Source organism: Sphaerodactylus townsendi, linkage group LG06 (genome assembly GCF_021028975.2).
Source record: "Sphaerodactylus townsendi isolate TG3544 linkage group LG06, MPM_Stown_v2.3, whole genome shotgun sequence".
In the NCBI taxonomy this organism is placed as follows: Eukaryota; Metazoa; Chordata; class Lepidosauria; order Squamata; family Sphaerodactylidae; genus Sphaerodactylus; species Sphaerodactylus townsendi.
In genome coordinates, this window is record NC_059430.1 from 11182911 (window position 1) to 11207293 (window position 24383).

At 45.8% G+C, this 24383-nt stretch overlaps 1 protein-coding gene across 1 annotated transcript; it reads left to right on the plus strand.

The window, feature by feature from the left end:
• The first annotated feature begins 5997 nt into the window (after positions 1-5997).
• On the plus strand, positions 5998-9912 carry LOC125434748 (peroxisome biogenesis factor 2-like). Its single transcript, XM_048500417.1, has 3 exons — positions 5998-6102; positions 7761-8616; positions 9327-9912. Exons 2-3 carry the CDS (start codon positions 7775-7777, stop codon positions 9400-9402), a joined length of 918 nt encoding a protein of 305 aa, XP_048356374.1. The 5' UTR covers positions 5998-6102; positions 7761-7774; the 3' UTR covers positions 9403-9912.
• The last annotated feature ends 14471 nt before the right edge of the window (positions 9913-24383 follow it).

The window sequence follows — 24383 nt, forward strand, 5'->3', positions numbered from 1 at the left end:
TTGTCAATGAATGGTGGTGGGCTGTCCTGGATTCCCCTGGACTCCCGGCGGGAGAAAGGGCATTTAAGACGTTGTAAAGCTGCTAGGCAGCTGCAGATGCCGTGGTGCGGAGGTGCTGACACATAGGTCAGCATCTCAATAAAACCTTCTTTTATTCACTATACTCGCTGTGTCGGGTCCCGTGGGTGGTCTGGAGCTATTAAAAGTTACCAGGCAGCGTGGTAACATTAATATAATTAAAATTACTTAGGAGCACACATCACACTGCCTCTCACAGAGGCTGTAGTTATGGGAATTTTTAGTAGTTCTCTCAGGTTCCATGACTTCATAATGCAGCACACACTTTGTACACAGCAAATCCCAGGTCCAGTCCTAGACCTCTCTACTTAGCAGGGGTTGTTGGGAAACATTGTTCTCTGCCCAAGACCTGCAGAGAGTCTGCCATACAGAACAAACAATACGGAGGTAGATGAACCAATGATTTTTGGTATTAAACTGCTTCATAAGTGTCATGTCTCAAGAAACAGGAGTCGGAGGAACAAAACATAGTACTTTATTCCATAGCTGCTACTCACACATAGCCTAAAATCACTCTGCAGCTGTGCTCAATATAACACACTTACTGATTACCAATTACAGTGCAACAGCTGCAGACTCTTAAAACAATACAATACATTACACCCCTTCCCCCTAACTCCTGTAATAATCTGGTGGGATTCTCTTTCGCTGCGATCGTCTCAGCTCCCGCTCTGGCTCCTGAGTCTGTGTTTGTTCCTGGTTCTGCAAAACAATTGGACCATTTGCTGTTTCCTTATCCTGCATCTCCATCTGCCCCCTTAACGCCCCAGATTCCTCGGGGACAATTGGACTATTTGCTGTTTCCTTATCCTGCATCTCCATCTGCGCCCTTAACGCCCTAGATTCCTCGAGGACCTGGGGTTCCTGATCTACTATTGGACCTGCTCTTTCTTACTTGGTCAACATGTCTGCGGATCACCCGCCCTTCTTCAGATTCCACCCTATAAGACAAAGGGCCCTGTTGGCTGCCTCACAACTGCTGGGACCCAACACGGACCTGCTCCATAATTTCGGACATACACCGTATCATCCCTATCAAATGTCCGAGGTGCTTTCAACACTTGATCTTCTTTTAGTGGGCCGATCATCAACTGAATCGGGATGCATTAGGTCCAGCAGCGTCGTAAGTTTCGATTCATTAGCAGCTCCGCGGGACTCCTCCCGGTGGCTGTGCACGGTGTTATGTGCTGTGTTAACAAAAAATTCGCCAACCCGGCGGTGCCAATCCCCCTCTACTATTCGCGCAATGCATCCTTTGTTGTACGCACCATCCTTTCTGCCTGCCCATTCGTAGCCGGATGAAAAGGGCGAGGTAACCTGGCGAATAACACCATTAGCCAGGAATACTCTAAACTCCTTGGATACAAGCTGTCCCATTATCCGATACCACCGTATCCGGGAGGCCATGGGTTGCAAATACCGATTACGCAGTGCCCTAATTACTGTTTGTGATGTCATTGACATTACTGGCACTACCTCTAGCCATTTGGAATATGAATCCACTCACAATGAGAAACACCTGGCCCTGGAAAGGCCCTGCAAAATCAATATGTACCCTTGACCACGGTCTTTTTGTGGACTCCCATTGATAGGTAGGGGCCTGAGGAGATTGGGGCAGGCCAGCGTTATCTGACACTCCCTGCACCTGGCCACCCATTCTTCTATTTCACTATCCATCTTTGGCCACCACACATAACTACGGGCCAATGCCTTCATTCTCACTATTCCAGGGTGCCCTACATGCAAGGCCTCCAGCACCCTAATCCTTAAAGCTGCTGGGATCACTACTCTATTTCCCCACAATAAGCACCCTTATTGGACAGATATCTCGTGCTGCCTCATTCCAAATGGTCTGAATTTTTCCTCTAACACCCAATGGCCAACCCTTCCATGCCCAATTCAAGACTTCGGGCAAGCACTGGGTCCTTAGCTGACCTCTCTGCTATTTCTGCGCCGCTTGCACTGGAGGCTCTGATAATGATTCCAACATCAAAACCTCCAAAAGTGGGGAGTGATCTTCCTCCTCCCTTTGTACTGGCAAGCGACTCCAGCGCATCTACATGTCCAATTTTCTTTTCCGACTGGTGCTGCAAGACATAATCATACGCATTCAGGAACATTGACCCACGCAGCATTCTAGGGGACCATATCTGTAGTGGCTGGCGCACTGAGGAAAATAATCCCAACAGCGGCTTATGGTCTGTAACAATCACAAATGGTAAAGCCCATACACGTAATCATGAAACTTCTTAACCCCAGCCACTATTGCTAATGCCTCCTTATCTGGCTAGCGTAATTACGCTCCGTTGTAGACAACGTCCTAGAATATCTGTAATTGGAGCTTCCCGCATATCCTCCAATTGATGGCTCAACACTGCTCCAACTCCATGCGGGGGAGGCATCATGCGTCAAAATTAATGGCTTCCTCTCATCAAAATGAACCAATACACTTTCTGATGACAACAATCTTTTGACATCTCGGGAATGCCTTCTCATGCTGACTTGTCCACTGCCACACTGCCACGCTTATCTAATAACCGGTGCAGTGGCTCTGCTCCACTAATGACCTTATGCTTTAAGAATGAATGGTAAAAAATTTAGCAATCCCAAAATGCCTGTAGACGGTGCTGGGGCATCCTGGATGGCCTTCACCTTTGCTGATGTCGGGTGGATTCCCCTTGCATCTACCATGTATCCCAAAAACTCTACTTCACTTACTCCAAACACACATAGTTTTCGGCAGACGCGCAACCCTACATCTGAGAAGCACTGCAGTACTTTCCGTACCCGTGTCATCAGTTCCTCCTCAGTTGCACCCACTATCAAGACATCATCAAAATCGCGGGGTATGACTCCGGCAAGCTTCTTAATATTTCTTCCAGTCAAACTCTGGAATATCCCAGGAGCTACACTCACTCCAAATTGCAGCGGCTTTACTCTGAATGCCCTGTGAGTCACTATCGTCTGGGCTTCTGCAGTGGCATCATCCACTTCCAGCTGTTGGTATGCCTCGCGCTAGATCTAATTTTGCAAAACCTTTCCCCCTGCCAATGTTGCTAACAACCGACTTCCAACTGGCACTCGGTACGGATGTGTCTGCAATTCCGTGTTTATTGTTCACTTATAATCCGCACAAATGCAGACCTCCCCATTGGCCTTCACGGGGGGAACCATTGGAGTTTCCATTTTTGCATTTACCACTGGCTCCAATATTCCCTGTTCCAATAACCGATCTAGTTCTGCATCCACTTTAGAGCTAAGCAAATGGAATGTGATTTTAGGCGTATTAGGGGAATTGCGAAGGATCAAGATACAATGATATAGGTGGACCCTTATACTGCCCCAGTCCCTCAGCAAAACACACTCTTAAATTCTTCCGCTAGCACCTCCCATGTTAACTTGCTAACCTCATGAATTCCAGTAATTGCAATTCCCAACCTCGAACCAGTCCAGCCCCAATAGGCTTGTCCGCCTTCCTTCCACTATTAACAATTGCAAACATCCATCAAACATATGATATTTCACATGCACATTACACATGCCAACCACAGGTACTCTATGTCCTTGATAATCCGTAAGTGGTAAGTCACAAGATCTAATGTCCAAATCATCCTGTGGGCAAAATGTCTTATAAGTGTCCCATGAAGCGATGGAGAATGCTGACCCAGAATCCACTTCCATCACACAAAGGGACATCCTGGATCCTCACAGTCACCCGACAACTTACGGCTGGATCTCGGGTTGCGTGGTTAATTACATCAGCTCGTGGCTTACCATCACACTGCTCATGTGTGGGGTTGGCCAGCCAAGCCAGCTACATGGGGACAGCAAGGTGCATCCACAGAGTGTGTGTAGCAGATGGGCGGGGCTATGTCTTCTTGGTCCTTGATGCCTTTTTTCTCTGCACACTCTCCCAATATGCCCCCATGTTTACAACAGAAACATTGTGCCTCTTTAAATTTACACCTTTCTCTCTCATGGGGCCCACCACAACTCAAACATTTCTCTGTTGACATCCTCCCTCTCTGTTGTGGTGGTCTCCCCATCTTCATTACACCATGCTGCAGTCTCTGAATTTCACCATTGCCAGGGTCTACAGTCCCACTCCCAGCTGTTTGCAGTCTCTGCGGACTCCTGGCTTGTTGCACCTCCCGAGTAGAGGCTGCAGCAAGTTCAAAATTCAAGGCTTCTTGGTATGCCGTTTGAAAAGTCAAGTCTGTCTTTGCCAGCAGCAACTTTTGCAATGGTGCCTCTCTCAGGCCACAGACCAGACGATCCCTTAACATTTCTTCCAAATTGGAGAGAACTTACATTGTTGTGCCACCCGCAGTAAGACTGCAACATAATCTGCAATGCGTTCAGTGCCCTCCTGATCACGTTTATAAAAAGCACTCCGTCTAGCTATTTCTGACGGTTGGGCAATCAAATGGTTCATTAAATGCAGTCAGTATCTCTACAAGCGGTGTTGCTGATAAGTCTCTTGGCGCTATCAATGCTGAGGCGAGGTCAAACACCCCTTCACCACAGAGGCTCAAAAACACGGCTCTTTTCCTTTCTGGGTCTGTTATGCCATTTGCCAGAAGATAAAATTCCAATCGGGCCTCATAACTCTGCCACTTCAAAGGAAACTCCAAATTAAACTGTTCCAGCTGCCCTTGAAAAATCATAATTTACTCACAGTCCTTGCTTCACAAAAACTTGCTAGACTCGTCATAAGTTTATCCTCGTCGCCAATATGTCATGTCTCAAGAAACAGGAGTCGGAGGAACAAAACATAGTACTTTATTCCATAGCTGCTACTCACACATAGCCTAAAATCACTCTGCAGCTGTGCTCAATATAACACACTTACTGATTACCAATTACAGTGCAACAGCTGCAGACTCTTAAAACAATACAATACATTACAATAAGTTTAACGCCTCGCAGTGGCTCATTCCGCACATGCAGAATAATGCACTCTCAAACTGCTTTCAGTGCTCTTTGAAGCTGTGCGGAACAGCAAAATCCACTTGCAAACCGTTGTGAAAGTGGTTTGAAAACGGATTATTTTGCGTGTGCGGAAGGGGCCTTAGAAAAGTTCAGTGACCATGCTGGTGTCCCCATTCTGGGGAAAAAATGATTTTGGAGGGTTTTCTCTCCCTCAGTTTGAAACATTTATTATTATTATTATTATTATTATTATTATTATTATTATTATTATTATTATTATTATTATTATTATTATTATTATTATTAATTGTATTTATAAACCGCCCTCCCCAAAGGGCTCAGGGCTTTGTGTAAAGTTATAATCCATTCCAGCCCGAGACTGTTACAAATAGTTAGCACAGCTTTGCATCTGAATGTGTAAAACTCTAATTCAGATTCCAGGCATGTAAGCATCTCTGGTAAGTCAGGTTTCTAGGACACTTAAAAATATTTCTGCTCAAGTCACATGCATATTTGTACACATGTATACATTTGTATATTCAGGAGAAAGTTTTATTGAACCCCTTACACCCTACAGTGTAACGTGCCCATTACACAGAATTAGCTGAAATTAATGCAAAGTAGGACTACCTGATCTGGGTGGGTGCAGAGGTGGTTGCATGAGATTGGGGCTGTGCATTCCTCAAATTCCCTGCATGCAAAATCATTGCAACTCATTTGGGGAAGAAACATAAGCGCTCTCTGCAAGTTTGCAAGAAATACTTTTCGGCTCCTGTCCTCATTTATTTCCCTCACGTGCCTTTTGCAAAAGACTGCATAAAAAGAGGGATCCTCAAGCAATCACATGTCATTGCATTCTCATCCCATGGACTTTCTAACACTTTTAAATTGCCTTGCAAGCAGAAACCAAAATTATCGCTCTGCCTCCAGAGTACAAAAGGTTAATTCTCCCTCACAGCCCCTGCCCTGTTGCAAGCCTTTGGGAAACCCCGTTGCTCTGGCAGCGGCTACGTGCCTTGAGAGGGAGATGGATTGTTCCAAATGAAGCTTAAAAACGGGGGAGGACATTGGTGTTGGATCACAACAGCCCCGGTAGGATTGAAAGATTATCAATGTGTGACATTTTAAAATAGTGGACAGTGATGTGCTTGCAAGAGCTGGGTGGTTCCTGAAAGGACTGAGCGGGGTGCTCTTGTCCCCCCCCCCCCAAGAATGGAAATGCTGTGTGCCGTGTGCCTCTTGTCTTCTCTGCTCAGTTGCATGGGCTAAGAGTGGGAGGTATAATGCACTTTCAAACTGCTTTCAGTGCTCTTTCAAGCTGTGCGGAACAGCCAAATCCACTTGCAAACAGTTGTGAAAGTGGTTTGAAAACCCATTATTTTGCGTGTGCGGAAGGGGTGTTACATTTTAGCTCTTTTTACCATCTCCCCTTTTATTATTATTATTATCATTATTATTATTATTATTATTATTATTATTTTGCTATCTAGTTTGAAAGAAGGTCTTACTTAGGCGAGGTTAGCAAAGGAGACACGAGAGCTGTCTGGCGGGTTGTTTCTTTCCAAAACAGGGAAACCACACAAGGCTATTTGTTCAGCAGGACTTCAGGGGGGGATTTTTGTTTTTAAAAGAAAAGCCTAGAAACGTATAAACTATTCACCTTTTTTTATCCACCCTTTTTTGAGTTTGTGACTCCGAAATCTAATTAGCGGAACTCCAGGGGTGTGTTTTTCAGTTTTTAAAACAAGTATAGCATGCATAAAACCTGTTCTCCCCTTCCCCTTTCAGTTTAGTCGTGTGAAATCGATCAAATTACCTACCGTCTCTGCGGCCGTCCAGCGCATCGCCGAGACCTGGGGACACCCCCCCCCCGCCCTGCGATGCTGGAGCGGTCGCGCAGGGCAGGGGGGCGTGTCCCCAGGCGCCTCCACGGCGCCATCTTCCCGGTAGTTTCTGGGACCGTTCGTGCGAACGGTCCCAGGAGGGTTGGGTCAGCGTCATGTACACCGACCCAACCCCCGTCGTGGCCGTGCAGAAACGGCCAGAGAGAATGGCTGACAGAGGGAGATAGTCATAGAGGAAGGGGACAGTCGGGGTTCAGATCTTTGCTTAGCATTTTGGGGCAGTCTCCTTCTCTCTTGCAGCGTCAGCTTTCTTTGACTGATCTATTTCACAAGCTTGATGCCCAAAGTAGTACTAGTTACTCTAAGGCAGGGGTGGCCAACCTCTAAGGCAGGGGTGGCAGCAGTGGCGTAGGAGGTTAAGAGCTCGTGTATCTAATCTGGAGGAACCGGGTTTGATTCCCGGCTCTGTTGCCTGAGCTGTGGAGGCTTATCTGGGGAATTCAGATTAGCCTGTACACTCCCACACACGCCAGCTGGGTGACCTTGGGCTAGTCACAGCTTCTTGGAGCTCTCTCAGCCCCACCTACCTCACAGGGTGTTTGTTGTGAGGGGGGAAGGGCAAGGAGATTGTCAGCCCCTTTGAGTCTCCTGCAGGAGAGAAAGGGGGGATATAAATCCAAACTCTTCTTCTTCTCTTCTTCTAAAGGGGTAGCCAACCTCTAAGGCAGGGGTGGCCAACCTCAGGTGCTCCAGATGTTCATGGACTACCAGTCCCATAATTGCTGGCAGGGGCTGATGGGAATGGTAGTCCATGAACATCTGGAATACCTGAGGTTGGCCACCCCTACTCTTAAGGTATAAAAAGAGCAGTGGGGATTGTTAATAACAGATGCTTCGTTGTTGCAGAAAGCAGCGTGCTGATGGCAACCAGCCACAGTCCTGGCGAAAAAGCGACGCCTGCCCTTCGAATCAGTCAGCTTGATGCCCTTGAATTAAACAAAGCCTTGGAGCAACTGGTTTGGTCCCAGTTTACTCGATGTTTTCATGGATTTAAACCTGGACTCTTGGCTTGCTTTGAACCAGAAGTTAAGGCGTTTCTTTGGGGTTTTTTGTGGAGATTCACCATTTATTCCAAGAATGCGACGGTGGGACAGGCCGTTCTGAACATTCAGTACAAGAACGACTTGTCCCAGAAACAAAACTACCAGACGCTAAGCAAGCAGCAGAAACTGTGGTATCTTATTTGTACAGTTGGTGGTCAATGGCTGGAAGAAAGGTGTTATGATTTGTTTAGCCATCGTCCGTCAGAGTCTTTCCAGAAGACCAAGTCTTTCATTAATTTAACAGCTGGACTCCTCAAACTTGGTGAATTGCTGAACTTTCTGATTTTTCTCCGGAAAGGAAAGTTTGCCAGCCTCACTGAGCGTATTTTAGGAATCCGGTCTGTGTTCTGTCGTCTTCGGAGCGTTCGTCAGGTTGGGTTTGAATATATGAACAGGGAACTATTGTGGCATGGGTTTGCAGACTTTCTAATTTTCCTTTTGCCCCTTATTAACATCCACAAACTCAAACTCAAACTCTTCTCTTGGTCTTTAGCTGTTGCAGGATGTTCCAGTAAGGAAAGTTCTTTGGCAGCAGGTAGTAAGGAGTGCCGTTTCTGTGGCGAATGGCCAACTCTGCCTCACATCGTTGGCTGTTCCCATGTTTTTTGTTACTACTGCCTTAAAAGGAACTACTTATTTGATATGTATTTTACATGTCCTACCCTGTTTCCCCAAATATAAGACATCCCCGAAAAATAAGACGTAGTAGAGGTTTTGCTGAAGTGCGAAATATAAGGCATCCCCTGAAAGTAAGACATAGCAAAGTTTTTGTTTGGAAGCATGCCCGACGAACAGAACACAGGAAAAATAAGACATCCCCTGAAAATAAGACATAGCGCATCTTTGGGAGCAAAAATTAATATAAGACACTGTCTGGCCCCATATGTCCCACGTCGGTCTCTGCGTTCGGCAGAGGCCAATCTACTGGAGATCCCCGCCCCCTCTATGATGCGGCTGGCCTCCACCAGGGCCAGGGCTTTTACGGCCCTGGCCCCTGCCTGGTGGAATGCTCTTCCTCCAGCTGTCCGGGCCCTGCAGGACCTACAAGAGTTCCGCAGGGCCTGTAAGACTGAGTTATTCCGCCGGGCTTTTGGGGAGGCCGGCTGCTGATAGGTGCCCATTAACAACTAAGATCCGCTGTTCCCCTCTCAGGGGAGTTGGGGAGCTAGTGGCTGAACGCCATCTGTTTTTTAACTGATTATAAATTAAGAGCGCTGCTTTCAACTGACATGAATTTTTAGTATTCTATTTTGTTATCCGCTTGTTTATATTGTGATGTAAACCGCCCTGAGCCCTTTGGGGGAGGGCGGTATAAAAGTGGAACAAATAAATAAATAAAATAAATAAAATTATATTCGGGGAAACACGGTAAATGTGGTGTAGAGGTGCATGAGCTACAGCCGTTGAAATACAAGATGGAAATGAAAGAGGTATATACGCAGTAGCCATTTTGAAGATCCCCCCAAATCCATAAACACACTTTGTGAAATCTACTGAACAGTTGTACAGTGATCTTTAAATACAGCATTGCCTGTTAATTTCCCCTTTTTTTCTTGAGTTTAATATGAAATATTTTAGCACTGTTTGTAAAAATGAGTAATTTTGTAAAGAAATGGTTATTAATTTTGTCCCATTTTGCTTATTCTCCCAGAACTGAAGGTGTGTAAGCATAACCCCTTTGAGGCAGCTGATTCTACATTTGCATATGCTACTACCAGTGTGGATAAGCCCGGTGTAGTGCCGCCACACGAATGCAAAACAGGTGGATTGTTTTAGTGAAGTTCATTTTGTCACAAACTGGGGAGCTGCTTCACAATATTTGTTTCCCCCATTTAGTACTGCGCTTGCACGGTAGCATTACGAGCATCATTATGCGGGACCGCATTACCCCATATGTCCCAACTCGACCACTGCGCTCAGCAGAGGCCAATTTACTGGAGGTCCCCGGCCCCTCAATGATGCGGCTGGCCTCCACTCGGGCCAGGGCCTTCACGGCTCTGGCGCCGGCCTGGTGGAACACTCTCCCTCCAGCTGTCCGGGCCCTGCAGGACCTTGGGGATTTCCGCAGGGCCTGTAAGACTGAGTTGTTCCACCAGGCCTTTGGAGAGACCGGCCGCTGAGGGTGCCCCTGCCCCCTCCTCTTTACCCCCATGGGCCCTAATACCATCAGGACCCATTATTTCATATTAGGAGGGTTTCATAAGGGCGCGGGCGATGTTTTAAGGTATAACTGTTGTTTTAATTATTTGTATGTTTTTAGCTGATGTTTTATCTGTACACCGCCCTGAGCCCTTCAGGAATAGGGTGGTATACTAAATTTAATTAACAACAACAACAACAACAACAACAACAACAACAACAACATGTCTATACCAACCCTCCCCTTCTAGGCTCAGGGCGGTTCACAGCCATCCATCAACAAAATAAAATACGATGTCCATAAATATATAAAACAGTGACTCATTTGAAATGTGTACATTCTAGTCCACATTTCACTTGCTTACTCCCAAGAATTTTATGGGGAACCTTGTCAAAGGTTTTATTAAAATCAAGTGATGCCACATTCACAGCATTCCTTTCATCTACCAAACGTGTCACTCTATCAAAAAAAGATATAAGAGAAAAAGATAAGATGTTTTGGGGAAGACTGTTGTTCAATGAAATATCTGTTTTTGTGCTGTGTAAAAGTTCTCTTTACAGTTGTTGCTACCATGTCAATGATGTGCTGGTGTCACCATTTTTGCTACATAAATGTCATTACGATGGCCCCAAATGTCTGAAAGATCTTTCTAATGTTTAGGAACAGCATGTTTGAAAGAGGGAATGAAGAACGTAAACTCAGCATATAACCTTTTGCATTATGCTTTCAGGTCTCCCATTGATGAGCATGTGAACAGGCAGATTGTATGATGCTGATGGTTATTTTTAGAATGCACTATGCAAAAGAAAGTTGTTCATTCTTGATATTTGAGACTGTTACTTTAAATAAAGACTTTCTAATAATATCCAACCCGTCTGCTGGTCGTCTCAGTTCTCTATGTGCCATTCAAAACGCTTTTCCAACAAAAGAAGAAAGGAGAATTGTGACCCAACACCTCTGTTGTTCCTGTGGAATGCTCCACTTGATAGGTCTGCCCCCGAAGAGCCACGAACGGAACATTCCACTTCTATTTCTCCTGTCTTTTGATGCACAGATATATTGATAGTTTCACAGAAAAATGTTAACCTTAAACGCTGTCAGCCTTAATGTTGTGCTTCTGTCTCTACCTGTCTGTTTAATTGCTCAAAAATGTCACTTCACAGGTGGGTTTATCAAAAGATCCAGTAATATCTGTAAAGAAAATGGTGCCCGCCTCACCTGCTCCGCATTAAACAGCCAAACTCCTAAACCACAGTCTTCCATTGTCACTCTATCTGGGAGAAACCCTCTCCTGACCTCAAAAACTGAGAAGGATGGCAGGGGACAGCTACAGGAAGACACACAAGTCTTCTGTCCTGAAGACCTCCCTGCTTGATTCCTTCATCTATTCGTCTCCTTCCCAATATTTTGGGTGGAGATGGTCTCGCAGCTGCTGCAGCCAAAATAACTGGCATGATTGGTGTGTGCGCCGTGTGTGTGTTAAGTGCCTTCAAGTCACTTCCAACCGATGGTGACCTTAGGAATAGGTTTTCTCCAAAACATCCTCTCCTTAATAGCTTTTCTGAAGTTTTGAGAACTGAGGGCCGTGGGTTCTCCTCTAGAGTCAATCCATCTCATGTTTGGCCGTCCTCTTTGCTCATGTTTGGCCGGCCGTCTTCCGCTTTTCGTGGCATTATTATATTTTCCACTGACTGTCATCTTGTAATAACATGACTGAAGTACTACAGCCTCAATTTAGACCAGTGGTTCTCAACCTTCCTAATGCCGCGACGCTTTAATACAGTTCCTCATGTTGTGGTGACCCCCAACCATAAAATTGGTATATATCCGTGGTGGCGAACCTTTGGCACTCCAGATGTTATGGACTACAATTCCCATCAGCCCCCACTAGCATGGCCAATTGGCCACCCTGGCAGGGGCTGATGGGAATTGTAGTCCATAACATCTGGAGTGCCAAAGGTTCGCCACCACTGGTATATATAAAACATTTTGAAAGACTGTTTTCTGATGGTCTTAGGCGACCCCTGTGAAAGGGTCGTTCAACCCCCAAAGGGGTCGCGACCCACAGGTTGAGAACAGCTGGTTTAGACATTTCAGCTTCTGAGAACAGTTCAGAACTGATTTTACAGCATCTGTAAAACTCTTCTCCAACTCCACATGTAAATTACATATGTTACACGCATGGCTCATTCTACAGCCTAGGTGTCAAACTCGCGGCCCTCCAGGTGTTATGGACTGCAGTTCCCATCAGCCCCTGCCAGCATCATGCTGGCAGGGGATGATGGGAACTGTAGCCCATAACACCTGGAGGGCCGCGAGTTTGACACCTGTGTTCTACAGCATCATCCCACAAATCACTCACAAGCTCAAAGCAGGAAGGGATGTACCCATGTTGTTATTTTTTGTAAATAACTGCACTCAAAGAGTTTTGGTTTGTTCTTTTAATGCTGGCACACCTTGCAGAGTGCAGTTTGAATGCTGACAAGTTTCACAGGCTACATAGAAGTTGAAAGTAGAGTCTGGTGGGTTACTTTGAAAAAGGAACTTGGCAGAAAAACAAACACACAAGCCCTCAAAACACACACAGAGTTTAAAAAAACACCGAGCTTTAAGGATAAGCCCCCCAAAACAGAGCTGCATTTTTGCTCTCTGTCCTATTCCTTTCGTTGGGCTCCCAGAGATTATGGCATGTGTCACCGCCCCTCAGAGAGTGTTCAGAAGAGCTGAATGGCAGTTACACAGAGCTGGTGATTCACCAAAAGCCCCACCACACCTTGTAACAACAACAACAACAACAAATCAAGCAGCTGGTCACAATAGTTCAACCTTGGTATCTGAAAGAGAAAGTCTAGTCCTTCACTGGAACCATCTAGTCTAGCTGAGCAGATGGGACAGAGAAAGATTAATCAATTCCAGGTCTCATCTCATAAACCTATAGTGGTGGCCCTTCCTCCACAGTGGTGTAAACTATCCATACCCAGGTGTGTTCTTCTATTCCAGCACTGGTGGCAGATGGACCACAACCTGTTGGGAGAGAATATCCCTGGGGCAACAGCTTCTTCTATTCTGACAACCACTAGAACCAGGGGGCATTCACTGAAAATGCTGGGGGGAAGAATTAGGACTAATAAAAGGAAACACTTCTTCACACGACGTGTGATTGGTGTTTGGAATATGCTGCCACAGGAGATGGGGATGGCCACTAACCTGGATAGCTTTAAAAAGGGCTTGGACAGATTTATGGAGAAGAAGTCAATCTATGGCTACCAGTCTTGATCCTCCTTGATCTCAGATTGCAAATGCCTTAGCAGACCAGGTGCTCGGGAGCAGCAGCAGCAGCAGGCCATTGCTTTCACCTCCTGCACGTGAGCTCCCAAAGGCACCTGATGGGCCACTGCGAGTAGCAGAGAGCTGGACTAGGTGGACTCTGGTCTGATCCAACAGGCTAGTTCTTATGTTCTTATGATATTCCCCTTACAGGTGAGGAAATAATTGCCAAGGTTTTGCTGTTCATGGATTTTGATCCAAAGAGGGATTAGGCACACTCTGGTGTGTATTTCAGGAAAGCCCCATGGCAGAGAAGTACTAATAGCAATGGCCAACATGGCTGCTAAACACTGTGTCAACAAGCACAGAGGCAAAGGCTGAAGAACAATGTCTGCATTGAAGCCCCTGATATGTGTTTCTGTTGTAGAACCTGTGGTTATAGACTTGGTATGTGAGTTCATGGTAAATGTGCCAAATGCCAGAGGATCCATGAGTAACAGTGCTTCAGATCCATGTTTTTGAGAGAAGCAGTGCCATAGTGGTTAAGATCAGGTGCATTCTAATCTGGAGGAACCGGGTTTGATTCCCAGCTCTGCCGCCTGAGCTGTGGAGGCTTATCTGGGGAATTCAGATTAGCCCGTGCACTCCCACACACGCCAGCTGGGTGACCTTGGGCTAGTCACAGCTTCTCGGAGCTCTCTCAGCCCCACCCACCTCACAGGGTGTTTGTTGTGAGGGGGGAAGGGCAAGGAGATTGTAAGCCCCTTTGAGTCTCCTACAGGAGAGATGGGGGGGGGGGATATAAATCCAAACTCTTCTTCTTTTTCTTGAACTGTGGTAATCCAGCAAAAAGGTAGGTGATCTTGGTGGAAAGCGGTGTCTATAGATTTAACATATAACTTCATGCTGCCATTGGGGGATCCATAAGGATCCAAGGCTGATTCCGCATGGGCCAAAAACAGCAGTGTGAAAACGGTGTGAAAATGGCATAAAAGGGTTTAAAACGGTGTAAAAGGGTTTACACTGTTTTCCCACCACTGTTTTGGGCCAATGCGGAATCAGCCCAAGCTTTCCAACTAGGTTTTTGTGCCACTGTAGCCCCACGGAGTGTGGGGTGAGTGATTGTTGTGTTTAGACATGTGGCAAAGGGCTTGAGGTGCGATGTGCTGGTGACTTTGGGGTGACAGTGAAATCATCAGGAGGAACCGTGAGGATCCATGTTTTTCCAAGCAGGTTTTTGTGCCGCTGTGGCACCCTGGAGCGATAGATGTGTGATTACTATGTTCAGACATGCGGCTAAGGCAGGGGTGGGCAATTATTTTTTCCATGGGGGCGCATAAGAAACAGAAAACATTGTGGAGGGCCGGGCCAAAAGGCTGAACTCAATTCGGCATAATAGGAGCTGGTAAGTGACAGACAGGTGCACAGATCAACTTGGAATCAGTGGCAACAGTTCTGCATACAACACTATTTGGCGCAAAGAATCATGGGCTTAGCCTACCTGCATAGTTGTCCACTGTGACAATCAAGCAAGTGGGGAGACTTAAGTCCCTTGACCTACTTTTTTCATCGACTGATGCTTTTTTGAAAGTTTTCTCCCCGCTATGAAACCCCGGTTGCCTTGGTTGCGGCTTTTCTGCAGAAGGTTTCAAAGGCACTGCTAACTCCCCAGCAAGGTGAAGGGGAGGCACTTTGAAAGCCACCGCTTGCCGAGGCAGCCGGGCTTCAAGCGGGGGGCTTTTCAAAAGACGCCTACCAGCTCCTAGCAAGGCAGAGGGGAGCCAGTCACGGGTCATCCAGCCGGGTCGGATGTGAACCGCCCAGGTCGTGATAATGCCTTCGCAGGCTCATGGGCTAAGAGACTGAGCTGTGACGTGCGTTTGGTGGATTTTTTGGGGTGACAGAGCAAAAACCAGGAAGATCCATGTTTTTCAAGAAGGTTTTTGGGCCCCTGCAGTGCCATGGAGCATGTTGTGTTGAGACATGTGGTGAAGAGCTTGAGCTGTAATGTGGTTGTGATTTGGGGGTGACTTAGAGCAAGAATCCATGTTTTTCAAGCAGGTATTTGGGCCACTGAGCATGGGAGGAGTGATTGTTGTGGTCAGACATGTGTCAAAGGGCTTGAGCTGTGATATGGTGATGGTATCGGGGTGACCAAGTATACATGAGGATCCATGTTTTTCAAGGAGGTTTTTGAGCAACTACGGTGCCACAGAGTGTGGGATGAGTGATTGTTGTGTCGAGACATGGCTAAGAGCTTGAACTGTGATGTGTTGTGGATTTTGGGGTGACAAGTGAAAAAATCAGAAGGATCCATGAGGTTCCATGTTTTTCAAGCAGGTTTTGGGGCTGTTTCCCATCCCATTGTCTTTTCTGGAAATCGATAAGAATTTTCTCCACCTAAATGGCAACAGCCATTGGAAACAATTAAAAAAAGCTATAAATAAGCCAAGCATTGGCGGGGGTGGGGGGTGGGGAGTGTGGAAGTATTGGATTGACATGATCACAGTGGAAGGTACTGGCTTTTACTGCCTCAGCATATTGGTCCATGTGGCTCAAAATTGTCTTCTCCCATTGCTAGAGGTTTGTTATGATCTCACAAACTTTCTACTACCAGAGATCCTTTTCACCGGAGTTGCCACGGCCTTATTGTGGGACTCTAGCATGCAAATTAGTGGTGTCTTGCTGAGTCTTATTTGTCTTCACCAAAGCTATGAAATATCAGGCACCACTGCATTGGGTTAAATATCAGGCAGATAGAGAATATGGCAGAGCAGATGTCTGGCCACTAACTGGTTGGGTGGAAGTTAATCTGGAGGAACCGGGTTTGATTCCCAGCTCTGCCGCCTGAGCTGTGGAGGCTTATCTGGGGAATTCAGATTAGCCCGTGCACTCCCACACACGCCAGCTGGGTGACCTTGGGCTAGTCACAGCTTCCTGAGGCCTTCCTCTCAGCCCCACCTACCTCACAGGGTGTTTGTTGTGAGGCGGGAAGGGCAAGGAGATTGTCAGCCCCTTTGAGTCTCCTGCAGGAGAGAAGGGGGGATATAAATCCAAAACTCTTCTTCTTCTTCTTAAACAAAAATGTGTGGGAAAGTAAACTAAAATATATGTTTCTCTCTAGTTTTGAGGTTCAGAAAAATAGACATAGATTGTAAGTATGAGATGCTTTACACATTTGAATTGACATGATGCTGGACTAGATGGACTCTGGTCTGATCCAGCAGGCTAGTTCTTATGTTCTTATGAATTTTGCAAAATATATTTTTACAAACAGTTTAGAAATACTTGTATATATGCTTTACTGCCCTTGAATAGAGTGGTGCTAGCTGACAGCTATAAAATCACAGTTGTAATTCTGCATTATATCAAAAGCATTAATACACTAATTCTTGTGGAGCACTTGTGTTCCAAAGCTGTGGGGTGTTTGCTAAGACATGCAGTCTGATGTACACACTGAATCTTCGAGTTGTCTTTATATCATACTATTATTTAGAATAATCCCAGAATGACTTGTATGCTTTTGATCCCTTTGATTTCCATGAAATTAAATGACTGTGTTAGATGTGTCCAGACCCATTTCAACTTTTCACAATAATTACAACAACAATTACTACATTTTTAAATCTTTAAATCTGATCTTTAAATCTGATGTTTGGAGAGGAGACGTCTGAGGGGGATAGTGGATTGAAGTCTATAAAATTATGCATGGGGTAGAAAATGTTGACAGAGAGAAATTTTTCTCTCTTTCTCACAATGTCAATAATTAGAACCAGGGGCATTCATTGAAAATGCTGGGGGGGGAAAGAATTAGGACTAATAAAAGGAAACAAGGAATTCTTCACGCAACGTGTGATTGGTGTTTGGAATATGCTGCCACAGGAGGTGGTGATGGCCACTCACCTGGATAGCTTTAAAAAGGGCTTGGACAGATTTATGGAGAAGTCGATCTATGGCTACCAATCTTGATCCTCCTTGATCTGATATTGCAAATGCCTTAGCAGACCAGGTGCTCAGGAGCAGCAGCAGCAGAGAGCCATTGTTTCCACACCTCCCCTGCCATTGAGCTCCCAAAGGCACCTGGTGGGCCACTGTGAGTAGCAGAGTGCTGGACCAGATGGACTCTGGTCTGATCCAGCAGGCTAGTTCTTATGTTCTTATGATGCTGAAAACATTTCCAGTGCGACTATCAATTTCAACATTGCTTTGGATGTACTAGTTATGCACTGGCTGAATCCTTGCAAAAGCACCTGCGTTGCTGTTGGTAACAAGAGATAATTATATTCACCCCAATGGAGATAGCCTACTGCTAAAACAATTTTTTTTGCAAATATGGATACAAAAACATGCCCATTCATAGCACTGCAGCTTTTTGCACAATAAAATCCATTTATTGTTCCTTTTTATAAGACGCAATTTGTTTATCATGGCAATTATTATGAGAATATATTTACTACAAAATGCTTTTTTGTCTTCATTACTTGCATATTGTAAAATTAGTAAATATGGCTTTCAAATGAATGGTTGGTGTTTGGTATATATTTTTTAAAAAGGCCCTTAATTTTGTGTGTGCGCTTGAGAAGACTTACACTGAAATTCCTGTCTTCTATGTTAAGCAAGATACACGCTTATTTGTTTGTTTGTTTAATTAGATTTTATACCGCCTCTCCACTGTTTAATTTACAAACAAGCTTTTTTGTTTTACATGCCACATAAATGCCATTAAAAGCCAAAAATTATACTGGTTTGGAAACTGCTTAGCACTACTGTCTGTTTCAACTGAGGGGAGGAGTTAGTTTGAAGGACGTAGGTAAGGGTTTTTTTTTTCATGGGTTCAATCCCCCATTACATGTCTGAAGCTCCGCCCCCCCTCCCAGCCGGCAGTCCCTTCTTCCCTCCCCTCTGGGGAGAAGAGACTGCCAATCTTGGGCCGAGATCCAATACAGTACTTCAAGTGATGAATTGCATGGAGCAAAGCCCAAAGGGCAACAAAATCCACAAACCAGACCCTTTTCTCCTCAAATCAATACAGTATTTACATTAGATCAGATCCCTAACCAAAATAAACATTCCAACAGGAACAACTCAAACTCTGCAAACTACGGCGTGCGTTGAAATGAATCCTCCTACAAATGTCCACAATGATCTGGAAATCTTTTCTACAACAAAAAAGAACACCTGACATTTATCTGAAAGTTACAGGATTTCCAGCGGAAAAAAACACCAAATGGCTGTATATTCCAGGATAGGGGTGATAGCTTGAATAGACTGGAACAGCTAGATTGACTAGGCTCCCGATCTACATCCTCGAATTTAAGTATCAACATATTGGCATGGAATATTGCGGGATGGAATTCAAAAAAGGAGAAGAGACTGCCGTCCCCGACCCCGGGGAGCTGCTTTTATAAGTTCTGAGGCCGGGGGCAGAGCTTGGGGAGGCATGACCACACCCCCAGGTGTGGGTGGGGCGTGGCCATGCTTCCCGAACCCACCCCATAAAAAATCTATAGCTACATCCCTGGTTGGTTTTAACCTACAGTCTTTCTATCTCCTTTTCTTAACAGAATAGTCTTGCATAGGAAGGCTGCGCATATGCCTGTAGAGAAGGGGTCTTCAAACTATGGCCCTCCAGATGTTCATGGACTACAATTCCCATCAGCCCCTGCCAGCATGGCCAAGTGGTAGGGCTCATGGGAATTGTAGTCTATGAACATCTGGAGGGCCATAGTTTGAAGACCCCTAATGTAGAGGAAGCAAGAGACAAAGCTTCCTTACAGAAGGGAAAATAATTGTGCGAGAGGTTAAGGAAACCTCCTGTTAGTTTCATCATGGGCGACAGCTGCATGAGGATGGAAGAATTTGGAATGCTGTCACAAGGAATCTTTTAAAATATTTATGCACAATCATCTTTTGCTAGAAAGGAGTCTTTATTTTTTACTTGGGAGCCTGCATAGCAAGGTCTACCCTTGGTCTGCCCAGCTGGATTATCGACTGACTGTCATGGCTGGGGTGGTAAATGTACTGCTACTCGCCTAGGAGCAGCAGTGGCGTAGGAGGTTAAGAGCTCATGTATCTAATCTGGAGGAACCGGGTTTGATTCCCAGCTCTGCCGCCTGAGCTGTGGAGGCTTCTCTGGGGAATTCAGATTAGCCTGTACGCTCCCACACATGCCAACTGAGTGACCTTGGGCTAGTCACAGCTTCTCGGAGCTCTCTCAGCCCCACCCACCTCACAGGGTGTTTGTTGTGAGGGCGGAAGGGCAAGGAGATTGTCAGCCCCTTTGAGTCTCCCGCAGGAGAGAAAGGGGGGATATAAATCCAAACTCTTCTTCTTCTTCTTCTTCTTAAGAGCTCGTGTATCTAATCTGAAGGAACTGGGTTTGATTCCCAGCTCTGCCGCCTGAGCTGTGGAGGCTTCTCTGGGGAATTCAGATTAGCCTGGGCACTCCCACACACGCCAGCTGGGTGACCTTGGGCTAGTCACAGCTTCTCGGAGCTCTCTCAGCCCCACCCACCACAGGGTGTTTGTTGTGAGGGCTGAAGGGCAAGGAGGATCGTTCACCTTTGAGTCTCCCAAGCAGGAGAGAGAAAGGTGTGATATAACCACAAACTCTCTTCTTTCTTCTTCTTAAGAGTCAGGTACTCAATCTGGAGGAACTGGCTTGGATTCCCAGCTCTGTCAGCCGAGCTGTGGGAGGCTTCTGGGAATTCAGATTAGCCTTGCACTCCCTGCACACGCCAGCTGGGTGAGCCTTGGGCTAGTCACAGCTTTTTTAGGAGCTCTCAGCCCCCACCTACCACCTCACAGGGGTGTTTGTTGTGAGGGCTTAGCTGGCAAGGAGATTGTCAGCTCCCTCGGAGTCTCCCCGCAGGGAGAGAAAGGGGATATAACCAAACTCTTCTTCTTCTTCTTCTTCTTAAGAGTCAGGTATTCTAATCTGAAGGAACTGGCTTGATTCCCAGCTCTGCCGCCTGAGCTGTGGAGGCTTCTCTGGGGAATTCAGATACCGGCACTCCCACACACGCCAGCTGGGTGACCTTGGCTAGTCACACAGCTTCTCGAGTTTCAGCCCCACCCACCTCCTCACAAGGTGTTTGCTAGAGGGGGAAGGGCAAGCAGAGATTGTCAGCCCCTTTGAGTCTCCTGCAGGAGAGAAAGGGGGGGATATAAATCCAAACTCTTCTTCTTCTTCTTCTTAAGAGCTCGTGTATCTAATCTGAGGAACCGGGTTTGATTCTCCGCTCTGCCGCCTGAGCTGTGGAGGCTTCTGTCTGGGGGGAACCAGATTAGCCTGTGCACTCCCACACACACCCCAGCTGGGTGACCTGGGCTAGTCACAGCTTCTCGGAGCTCTCTCAGCCCCACCCACCTCACAGGGTGTTTGTTGTGAGGGGGGAAGGGCAAGGAGATTGTCAGCCCCTTTGAGTCTCCTACAGGAGAGAAAGGGGGGATAATAAATCCAAACTCTTCTTCTTCTATCAGAACTCCTTGAGATAATTTGGGGGGCTTTTGAAAGTATTCCCAAACTTTTTTCCAATGGTTGCCAAGAACACATACTAATGGCAGGGCTTGTTATTGTCAAACTTCTTAATCTTCACTTAATCTTCATCACTGACAGTGGAAATAATATTTTAATTTATTGATATCTGAAGAAGCAAGCTTTGACTCAGAAAAAAATGTATATTCTGGGAAATGTAGTGGATCTTTAAGATCCTACAGAACTCAAATGTTATTCTACAAATCATACGGTGCTTTTGGGCAGTTTTAAACAAAGGTAACCCACAATGTATTGGTGACATAATTATGCGGGGATTCATTGACAATTGGAGACAAAGGTAATAGAGCTACAACTCTGTCAAAGTCCAAGCTATCTAAGGAGCCCGCTGAAGTGTGTACTTCTCTGTCAACTTCTTTGTTTGATGATCTGGAGCTACAGCCTGTTCTGTCATTTCATCAGTCTAACATTGGCTATTACCTAGCACATCCAATAGCACAGTGATGGCGAACCGATGGCACGGGTGCCAGAGGTGGCACTCGGAGCCCTCTCTGCAGGCACACACACATACACAGCTCATCATGTGGGGGGCGGGAAATCACACACACCCCACACACATCTAGGCAGGCCTGGGGCTCTGTGCGTGCACCGTGGTGAGCAGGGAGGACTCGGCTGGCGGGCCTGGTGCCTGTGCTCTGGGTGGCTGCTGCCCGAGGGGGGGGGGGTGCAGAGGAGGCAGAGATGCTAGATAGGCACAGAGCAGTGCGCGCGGGACTTGCTGGAGGCTACAGCCGGCTGGTCCCTGCTCGAGCGGGTGGGGCGGAGGAAGAGGGAGCCAAGTGTTTTTTTTCTAAACTAAAACTGGGTTGGCACTTTGCGATAAATAAGTGGGGTTTGGGTTGCAATTTGGGTACTCGGTCTCAAAAAGGTTCGCCATCACTGCAATAGCATATTCCATTGTGATCAGGGGCACTGCATGCCCCATCTTAGAAGTGAAGTAATCTTGCCTGCCTCTGTTTGATTGCTAAATTTGTACAGTACAACACGGCACAAAGGAAACTCGTGAAGAGCACTCCTTGATGCAGGTACCCAGGGCACTCTTCCCCAAGGCATAGCTGTGTTATTCTCTCACCGCTCAGAATGTTCTGTGAAATCTGATAAGCACAACGGTTTAAATACAAATGTGAAAGCAGTTCTGACAAAGTTCTCTCACAAAAAGTAAAAGTTTTTTTAAAAGTTCAACACATGCAACAGATGCGAGAGTTTTTGCAGGCAAGGAATACCTTTTTTGTCATTTAAACACACAGAGAGCTGGCAGGAAAAGAGCAGAAATTTTAGATTCAGTTGCTGAATTGTGTTTCTGGACTAATAATATTTTTTGGATTGTTCAAGAAGGCTACAGTAAAATTAAGCTAACTAGATCAGTATGTAGCAGGGGTCTGCAACCTGTGGCTCTAGCAGCAGTGGCGTAGGAGGTTAAGAGCTTGTGTATCTAATCTGGAGGAACCGGGTTTGATTCTCCGCTCTGCCGCCTGAGCTGTGGAGGCTTATCTGGGGAATTCAGATTAGCCTGTACACTCCCACACACGCCAGCTGGGTGACCTTGGGCTAGTCACAGCTTCTTGGAGCTCTCTCAGCCCCACCTACCTCACAGGGTGTTTGTTGTGAGGGGGGAAGGGCAAGGAGATTGTCAGCCCCTTTGAGTCTCCTGCAGGAGAGAAAGGGGGATATAAATCCAAACTCCTCCTCCTCTCCAGGTGTTCATGGACTACAATTCCCATCAGCCCCTGCCAGCATGGCCAATTGGCCACGCTGGCAGGGGGTGATGGGAATTGGTAGTCCATGAACACCTGGAGAGCCACAGGTTGCAGAACGCTGGTATGTAGTAATTAAAGGATTAAGTCTTCCTTAAACACAATTATTTCTGAAATGGCACAGGTTTGGCAGGCATCAATCCTATATTTCAAACAAGGAGCCACCCCCCTCCCTGCCTTCAGCAAGCAGGACTAGTGATCCTGGCCTACCATCCCTCAGCAAGAGAAGTTAATATATTTGCAAACAGGGGTTTTTGTTCTATTGTTCAACACAGAACTGACTATAGTTTATGGAACTAAATAAATAAGAGATGCAATTTTCACCCTGTGTTCGTTAACAGTCAAGAATGATCCTTATAATTAAGCAGAAAACTATGCTACCTTGCAGTTCTCGTTGTACGTAGTCATAAACTCACACTTATTTGCACATGCACTGTACTGACTATTCTTGCCTAACCATTATATTAAATAGGGGATTTATATTAAAATGAGGATGCCCAATGGTATAAAAGTATTCTGTTAAAAGTATTCTGTTTCGTTAAGGTTTGAAAACTATGGGAAACATCTCCCACTCAGAAATTAAGTGGTGGCGAACCTATGGCACTCCAGATGTTCATGGACTGCAATTGGCCATGCTGGCAGGGGGCTGATGGGAATTGTAGTCCATGAACATCTGGAGTGCCATAGGTTCGCCACCGCGGATTATTCATTCCAGATATTTCGCCTGTTCCCAAAGACTTCCATCTTTCCTGTCTGTCTTACTCCTAAGTACACTGGAAAGTGTTAGCATTTGAGTCACAGAATACAAACATAAATGGTGAGTAACCTTATCAGTGTAAGAACACCAGGATTCAAAAATGATAATTACCGTATATACTCATGTATAAGTCGAATTTTTCAGCACATTTTTAATGCTGAAAAAGCTTCCCTCGACTTATATGCAGGTCGTTAAATTTTTTTGAGTGTTTTTACTTTGCCGGCCAGCAGGGGGCGCAGTTTTTATGCTAGCGGCACCAACATTTCAGGGTACCCTCGAGGAGAAGGCGGCTCTGATGATGTACCAGCCAAGTTTGGTAATAAAAGTTTGGTTCAGGTGGTCCAAAGTTATGGACCCCCAAAGGAGGTGCCCCCCATTCCCCATTGTTTTTTTCAATGGGAGCTATTAGTAGATAGGGTTGCTTACCTTTTGAGGGTTCATAACTTTGGATTCCCTCTGAACCAGCCCCTCACCAAACCTGGCTGGTCTAATCAGGAGAATCTCTTTATGTCTCAATACCTGGGAAGTTTGGTGAAGTGCCTGGGTCAGGGGATCCAAAGTTATTGACCCCCCAAAGGGGATGTGCCATCCCATCCCCATTGTTTTACAAATGGAGAGCTAATAGTAGATTTTCCATTTCTGATAATATCCCTCTTAAAATCTAAGTTGGGTTACATTTTGGACATACAGATGATGGATGAGGAATCCAGTTTTGAAGGATTTTTAACTCTTGTGTTTTAGCTTGGTTGCTACAGATTGAGCTAAGGTTTTTGTACTTTTTAAAAGTTATTAAGTTGATACCCATATTGTTCTTGTTGACCCTCTTTTCCCACTTTACAGAGCCAGTTTGTTTTTCTTTGAAATAAATATTCAAAAACCTTTAACCTACTGATGCCTCAATTGATGTAATTTTATTGGTATCTATTTTTATTTTTGAAATTTACCAGCAGCTG